Source organism: Lepisosteus oculatus, chromosome 20 (assembly GCF_040954835.1).
Source record: "Lepisosteus oculatus isolate fLepOcu1 chromosome 20, fLepOcu1.hap2, whole genome shotgun sequence".
Taxonomy (NCBI): Eukaryota; Metazoa; Chordata; class Actinopteri; order Semionotiformes; family Lepisosteidae; genus Lepisosteus; species Lepisosteus oculatus.
In genome coordinates this window covers 16,439,111-16,447,675 of record NC_090715.1, presented here as the reverse complement: position 1 = coordinate 16,447,675, position 8,565 = coordinate 16,439,111, and the positions used below count along the sequence as shown (strand labels likewise).

The following is an 8,565-nucleotide window of genomic DNA, read 5'->3' as shown; positions in this document are numbered from 1 at the left end:
CACAGTACGCATCCATAACACCTAACTACTCAATGCGCGTCTGTACTATGTTTTTCATGGTCTGCCATGATTATTTTCAGTACTACATATTTATTTTTCTGTTGTTATTATTGATGTTAATTTGTATCTGAAAATGCTTTTTACATCGCTATTCAGGTAATTAGGTGAGAAAAAAAAGTTACTGCAAAGTTAAGTCAGTGATACCTATTTTAAGGTAACACCGGCAGTTTATAGTTAAGATGAAATGTCAATTTAATTCACATTCGGAATACCTTTGCCTGCTATTACATAACAAGTTTGCGTTTTCGATCAGGACAATTAAGCCACCATTCATTGATTCATTATACACATGGAGTACAAATACATTTTCCGTGACAGTATAAAGAGGGAGCTAAATGTTTAGCTGGTTTTGTAGAATAACAGTTGATATTCAGTCCGACAAGCTGCATGGCTGTTCTTATGGCGCGTGTTAAAACTACGGCAAAATCACAGCACAATCCTCCAAAGCTCGTGAAAAGACGTCCAGGCGGAGACCTGTTAACTATACCTGCGCCCACCGTCACTACAAAATGCTCCCCACGGGTTTATTTTATAAGCTGTTTTGAAAGCCGTTCCCCACGGCATCCAGCAGCCTTCATTGTTAGCCGGTGTATATATACATCAGGAGCCACGCTCCCCGGCCGATACCGACCGCGCCTGAGCGCAGTGAGGCGGACAGTACAGCTTTCGGCCCGGCCCGGCCCGGCCCAGCTCCTCCGAGACTGCGGCCGGCTGCTGCGCCCTCCTCGCTTCAAGGACACCAGCACTCCTGTCCGCCCCCCCCCCCGTTTTCATATCCGACTACACTTTCCTCTCCGGCGAGCGAGAAGTCGTTTTTGAAAAGCTGGCGCCTTGCTCGGAGGAAGTGCACACGTTAAGGGAATTTCCTCCGTCTTGAAACACGAGGTCGGAGAGCGCAGAAAGTGATGAGACTATTAACGTGCACATAAAATCGAGAATTAAAAGGGGAACTGCGTGAAAACAAACAAACAAACGTTTTAACACCTTAAATTATCTTGCCGGCAAAAAACTGTTACCTTTTAGATTTTTTTTCCCCACAGGTGTTCTTATGTGCAATCAGGGTTGCACCGAGACACAGGAGGCCAGTATCTCGTCAATTTGCAATTTAGTGATTTAAAAGTTTGAAAAACAGCTCAAGAAAAACAGTTGCATGTTATACAGTTAGAATTAGGAACTTGAGGTCAGGCATTGAAAAAAAAATTGAATTGCAACTAACTTCCTTTTCTTACAACTTTGCTACAGACCACAAATGACACGTAGTGTGTGTAGCTCAGACTGCAAGTGCGTCCCGGGTTCAATCGCAGGTAGGAGCAGGCCATGTAGCTTGCTCTAATTCCTTCCACACGGCTCCCAGGTCCCCTCAGCCTGCTTTCCAAATGAGTACTGGGGGTTAATCCTTCTGGGGGTAACAGGCCGGCCGGAGCGTGATACTGACCCCATCACCTCCACCTCCAGTGTCGGATGGTTGAGAAACATGGTGGCCCTTGCCCCCCATTCCCCAGGGCCTTGATGCCCTGAAAAGGGACAGATCTACCCAACGAATGACACACGAGAAAATGAAACGAGTAACAACAACAAATATGAGAAAGGTGATGGATAAGAGGCAGTCATTTGCCACAACTCGCTCCAAGAACGCTTCACTTTGTTAAAGAACCGTCTCGCACTCTGCCAGTCAGTGGTCATTGGCTTCGATTGTAAAACCAGAGATATATTAATGAGGGTGGATTTTGAATATTCTCTGGAACTAGAAATTAGAAGGAATTAGAAAAATGAAAAAGAAAATGTACTCCTTTTTTTATGATTATATAAATTTTATTTCCAACTAATACCGAATCAATACAGTATACTGCTTTTATTTATTTGTTTTGTCTTGGATTACACATAATCAGTTGTTGTTTTAAGATATACTGGTAAAAACACATACAGAGCATTTACAAAAAAAGTATTATAAAAGTTTCCTCACATGAAAATCTTTATACAGAAACATCTTTCAAATTGCAATGTCAGAATGCAGGTATTTACTTATACAGTACTCATTTACTGAACAACTAGAAAATTATGTAAGCAAGATAAATTCTGAAAATGAACATCAGAAAAAAGACCTTCATTCACATTCAACTGCAGGTAATTTTAAGACAAAACATGAAAACAACATTCTTAAGATCTTCTTTATTTCATTTGGCTTTTTGGGTAAATCTCAGTGATTCTTATTTTTGCCCTCACAGGCCTAATCTCAGGCTTGATATACTAGTTTCCCAGCTTGGACAGTCCACAGAAGGGATCAGAAGCAACATCACATGAAGCGAAGGGTGTAGTATTTCCCATTGGCCCAACATCTTTCACTTCTTTGGCTGGGACAAACAGTGTAACCATTGTACAGGAAATTAAGATTTTGTAAATGCATGAAAGACCAGGAGTGCTGAACTCCAGAATTTAAGAGGTGATGAGTCTTCTGATTTTCATTCTACCTGACACTTGATGTGGCAGTTTGAATATAAATTTTGCTTTGAAAACACAGGCCAAGACACTGCACCAAACGTGTGCTGATTTTTCCTGGTCTTCCACACCCGAGTGTTGACTGGAAGATCACTCCCAATGCACCCGGCAGAGAGACGTTTGGCTTTGAAGCAGGTGTGGTCAAGCAGCTGCAGGTTTTTTTCATTTAAAAAAATGAATATGCTAATCAATCCAGAGACAAAACTTTGTGGAAAACACAATTCATTTTTTCACTTAAAAATAGTTCTGAATTTAAAAAATGGGGTCTGTCTTTGAAAGAGTGAGTAAAAGTATCCAAAGAATTGGTCTGGAGCGAAATATTTGGAACATAGTCCTATAACCATACATCACTGTGGATGGCAGGTGGCACTGGTTTCAGACCAGAGTAAAAGCTGACCAGGGGAAATAAACACTCGCAGTTCATCTCACTAACAAACAGCACTGGGTCTCGCTCTTCTGAACTGGTCAGACAGTAACTGGAAAGCTAGTAAGTATTCCACGCAATGAATGGCAGGTATAAACGGTCAAACAATTGCTAATTGTACTCTGCTCCACAAAAATAAATAAGTGAAAGCTCCAGAACGGGAACACCATCCCCAGACACACGCGCAGGGGGCCCAGTGCTCCCTGCCCACCTCGCACCCAGCCCAGCCCGCGAGTGGTGCCGCGCGCTGTACACAGCGGCTGTGGGCCCGCGGGCCGGGCTGTTAGGACTCGCTGGCGGTGACAGGAATGGGGTTGACATAAGCGGCTCCCTCGGCGTCGTCTGTCCGTTTTCTGCGGACGTCCACGGGGGGGCGGGGAGGGGGGTTTTGGGGGGGCTGCTTGATGCTCTGCCCGATCCGCTCCTTGGTCACCGTCTGAGGCAGGATGGGCTCCCACTGCTCCCCCCGGATGGCGGCCTGGCGAGAGCAGGGGCGAAAGGCACGTCAGGGTGGGGCCTGCCGGCGCCTGGGAGCGGACGGGTGGCGTGGGCGGCCCTGCACGCTGCCCCCCGGCTCTGAACACCTCCACCTGCGCCCTGACAGCCTGCCACACGCGCTGCTCTGGACCGAGTCGATTTTCAGTGTCATTAACACCTCTCCTCATACACACAAGCTGGACAGGACACATGAAGATCTACTCCACAACGTGCCACGGTTTAAAGACTGGGTAGACAGAGGGATACCACCAACCACATGGACGCAGGTCCTTCAGGGATGAAGGAATGCCTTTTCTCTGCCTACGCCACCTGCATGCCATCATTCATTTCAATTTGTGCCTGTTTCAAGGGCTTGGTGTGACAATTGTAGACAGTGGTCTGTCACCCTTGTCCCAGAAAGCCACGGTCCAGCAGATCATAGAGGCAGTTAGAAATCATTTGTCAGTTTCATCAGTCTGGTCTAAGTAATTTGACACTCACCGCCAGGTAGATCAGGCTAGCAATGCCAAGACAGACACAGCCCAGGACAGTGGGCAGAATGAAGCCTCCTGGCACGGACAGACTGTGGGGAAGACAGCATAGCGCAGACAATGTATTAAAATAAGATTATTTTAAAATTCAGAAATATAGTACACGTGCTATGGGACATGTGAGAAAAGCATTCAAGAGACACACCTATAATCCAAATAATTTAATGTTTTAGGCTATAAAAGGAAGTAAGCAAGTGACGTTAATTGCCTAAAATGTATAAAATGTTTAAAATCAATAAATCAGGACTTCCAATCCCTCCTGGTGGGGGTGCTTGTACGTTGACCTCAGCATCCAGATGCTGTCTTCCTGGTCTAGAAACATGAATCACACTCTGCCAGTAATCAGCACTGGGAGGAAAAGGCAGGCTGCTCAGCACAGGAGACGGGCAGGACAAGGAAATAAGGTACAACTGTATTTAACTCTCTTCAGTCCTGCCCTAGTGCTAACAGAAATACACCTATTAAAAATCTTTCAGCCAGACATCTGGGAAGAAGGAAGTGCACAGTGTAAGTCCTGTTCCTCTTAATCGAGGGCGTGGAGGCAGTGCACAGGGCAATGAACCAAAACAACCAAGTACAATAAGCCCTTCCTGGAACCCCACGGTGGGAATTCACCACAGGCAGTGTGTGGAGCAAAAATGAGGAATGTTACAATTCAACTGAAATGATGCCTGAATCAGGAATTTGACAAAGAGCAGCATTCAGGTTCAGACTTCATAACCTCCAGAGTTCTTCTGCTCTTGACTCCTCACCCCTTCCGACTCACCGGACCTTTAACTGAACTTTGCAAATTCAAAAAATGTGCAATTTTAATGTTATCAGTTTCTGATTAAGCTCGGCTTTAAAGAGAACTGGAGGCCCTAATGCAATGGTGGCATAAGTGATCGTGCTGGTTAGCCCAGCTGGAATAAGACATTAGACACAGACAGACTGGGTAATAGACACAACCAGACCCACATGTGTGAAAACCTCACAACATACATTGCGTGCAGCACAGCTCTGACGTAGTAGTTTCTAGTGACCGGCCCAAACGCCTTCACACAGATCGTCAGGCACCTCTGTCCCCTGTAAAGAAAAGAAGCTATGTGTGTGATGTGTTTTTATTTACATGTGGAATGTAAAACAAAAGCACTTGTCTTTAATCTCTACATGCCCACCTAATGAGGAAATCACAGCCTGCTTTGTTAACCCCACACACAAGACGGGAAGAGAGAGGCTCTTGGCTTTGTGTTTTGCTCCTTGTTTTGAACTTTGTGATTTAACTTCTGAATGGATTGAGATTGGATGTGACTCCTCAGGCCCCTGTTGCACAAATGGACACCATGAGGGAGGCTTCCAATAGAAAAGTAAAGCCTTTCTCTCCTGTTGCGGTTGTTTTAAAGAAAGGATCTTGCTGAAAGCGAGGGGTTTGGCTTTCAAGACAAGTGCTTGGCTTTCAGCTGAGAGTCATCTAAACTCTGAAGCGCACTTTGTGCTGACCAACTCTATTTGCCAGAGGAGTGCAGCTTTGGGGTTCCTGTCCAGAAACGAGGTCATCCAGTCCCCCTCCCCCCGCCCCCAGTTCCTGCAGACAGCCCTGGACTGGCACTCACGTCCGCTCCATGTTGGTGCCCTTGCTCATCCTCTTGCCCCGGGGGTACTCCAGCAGGCACACGAACACGCCGGCAGCCCTGTGGAGGCAGTCAAGGACTGCAGCCCTGCAAGACACGGCTTCGGCCGCCCCCGTGCCCCTGCGCCCCCCTACACCCACACGCCCCTGCACCCCACCGCCCCTGCGCCCACATCCCTGCGTCCACACGCCCCTGCGCCCCACTGCCCCTGTGCCCCCCTGCCCCCACACCCCTGCGTCCACACGCCCCTGCGCCCCACTGCCCCTGTGCCCCCCTGCCCCCACACCCCTGCGTCCACACGCCCCTGCACCCCCCTGCCCCCACACCCCTGCGTCCACACGCCCCTGCGCCCCACTGCCCCTGTGCCCCCCTGCCCCCACATCCCTGTGTCCACACGCCCCTGCACCCCCCTGCCCCCACATCCCTGTGTCCACACGCCCCTGGGCCCCACTGTCCTCACCCCCACGTCCACATGCCCCCGCACCCCACTGCCCCCACACCCCTGCGTCCACACGCCCCTGCACCCCACCGCCCCTGCACCCACATCCCCGCGTCCACACGCCCCTGAGCCCCCAAACACATCAGAGTGGATTCATTATTCCAGAGGACTGTGGGAGGAACAGAACTTCCTGGTTCTTTTTCTGTGTGAAGAGTACCTGTAATCTGCACTGCAGAACAGAGCACTATCTAGCATTAGGTTGGATTATGGGAAATTCATCATTGTTTCCTCCGGAATTCCATGCCTAGGTGTAATGTTTTACTCTTTGATGTTGTCAGCTGTTTTTCACCTCCGAATTAAAAATCTGTATCTAAGAGCTTACTGGGCTTCCCCATATTCAGATGACCACATGCATAGTTCTGAACAGACAAACAGCTCTTAAGGGTCTTAAGAGAATGAGTCAGGTCCAATTTAATCGAAAGAGCCTGCCAAACTGGTTTAACATCTTCTCTGAACACCACTTCCTGGAGCTCTGTTCCTCAGTGTGCCGGACAGCCCCAGCACTACAGTACGTGACCACGGTGCTGCTTTAAGACTGAGCCGTCTGAAGTAACACAACAGGGTGTGTCAACACAATCGACAGAGGTGCTACAGGACACACTCCCTGGAGCACACCCCCTCGTGTCCGGGGTACAGTCCAGCACACGTCACAGCCCTCTTTCCTGGAGTACCCCAGTTTATTCCAACCAAGCTATCGAGTCATTAAAATGATTAAATCATGAAACTATTTGCTTTTAAAAATCAGCTTCAGCTTCAGCTTCAGCCCTTGAATACAAAAAGAAGGGTACTAATTAGCACCAGCCTGGTGTCAAATGTTAGACTTTGTCATTCTTGTCAGTCAGGCTTGTTTCAAGGTGAATTTAGACAATGGAACTATATATCGCAGAGAATGTAAAGTTTATAATTTGACTGTTTGGCACAGTTTCTTTCCAACCTGTGTGAATACATCAATGACTGACAAGCAATTAGGTTTTTTTCTTATAAATTTCTTATAAATCTGTAGGAAAGCAAAACATGTAAAGCAAATTGCAGCAATAAACATCCTACATTTCTTTGACATAACGTACTTAAACGAATTGATCACTAATGCGGGAGATTAAACAGTTTATTCAATAAATATAATTAATCCAGAAGTCAGATGAAAAACCAGTGATGAAAGGTCAGCGATATCCCCACGACGGAGACTGGGACACACTGTGCCAGAGTACAACAAGTGTACCCTTACTCTTCCTGGGCTCTCTCCTTTCCTCACAAATCCCTGAAAACAGCACAGCTTTCAGAGACAGGCTGATACTGTGCCACCGAGCAGCCCTCTTCGGTTCAATTTGCTGTAGCCCAGTCACTGAAGGTTAAGTTGTTTTTATCATTTACATCAAAGCACATTCCGAGAGCGCCGCATGAGCCAAAAGGATACACTCCATAAGCCGCAAACTCCCACCCGCGGAACTGTCCCGCCACCCCCACGATGCCGCCGGCCAGGAGAACTGAAAAGGGGAAGAGAAGAGAAGAAGAGACACTGAACACCAGCAAAGACGGGCTTCGAGTAACATCCTGCAGACACTCATCGGCTTTCCCATGAAGGATCGATGGATATTTGCAAAAGTAAAGAATCTTTTTAAAGGGGCAATATACACCCTTGACAGCTTGAAGCTGGAGGCAGGAATCTGGATATTTCAGTGGTATTTTAATGTTTAATTACCAGCTAATATATAATTAGAGAATGAGAAATGCAAAGGAAGGTGCGCATTACATTTGTACCCTTTATCACCATTAGATAAAGATACAGCTTCTTCCTTTCACGATGTTATTATAAGAACACATTTAGCGTTAGATTGAATCGTTTTATTTAAAAGATAGGGAAAGAGTTACCTTAGAATATGAAAAACAATCTACTGTTAAAAAAAACATCTCAAGAGTTTTAAAAAAAGACTAAAACTACACTACTTTCCAAACTTTATAAAAACTGACTTCTTGTATCAGAGAAAAAGGAAAATAAGCACCCATTTAAACATGCGATCAGCACAGACCTAATGCTTTAGTTACAGGTAAGACTGCCCGCTGTGCTCTTTATATGTTAGAAGCTACAACAGTTCACACTTCGAGGTGTCTTCGAAGTCGCAATGGAAATAGGTGGACCACCTTCGAGAAAAAAGTTCAGTGAAGTTTAACTTACTCAGCCCGGACGCCAGAGCTTGCTCATTGGCCCACATAGCCCACTCTATCTGCCCCATTGTAGACTCTCAGCTCTCGGACAAACAATATCTTCAGTCAGCGGCGACAGCCGTCCTGATCCCCAGACTGACACATATGATGATAGAGGACTGCAGCAGCCGAATATCTGCAGAAGCAAAAAGAGCTCAGGCTCCGCCTTCGCGTCACTTCCGGCAACATGACATGAGCCGAAAGTTGAGATTTTGTTCCTCTTTTTTTCCATGATTATCATGTCTT

The 8,565-nt window shown here is 46.6% G+C and overlaps 1 protein-coding gene across 1 annotated transcript; it reads right to left on the bottom strand.

Moving 5' to 3' along the window:
* Nucleotides 1-1,893: 1,893 nt before the first annotated feature.
* On the bottom strand, nucleotides 1,894-8,466 carry cyba (cytochrome b-245, alpha polypeptide). The gene is made up of 6 exons (XM_006641238.3): nucleotides 8,291-8,466; nucleotides 7,532-7,601; nucleotides 5,601-5,678; nucleotides 4,990-5,073; nucleotides 3,959-4,040; nucleotides 1,894-3,458 (listed from the first exon to the last, which is right to left on the bottom strand). The coding sequence occupies exons 1-6, from the start codon at nucleotides 8,346-8,348 to the stop codon at nucleotides 3,264-3,266; spliced, it is 567 nt and encodes a 188-aa protein (XP_006641301.1). The 5' UTR covers nucleotides 8,349-8,466; the 3' UTR covers nucleotides 1,894-3,263.
* Nucleotides 8,467-8,565: the final 99 nt, after the last annotated feature.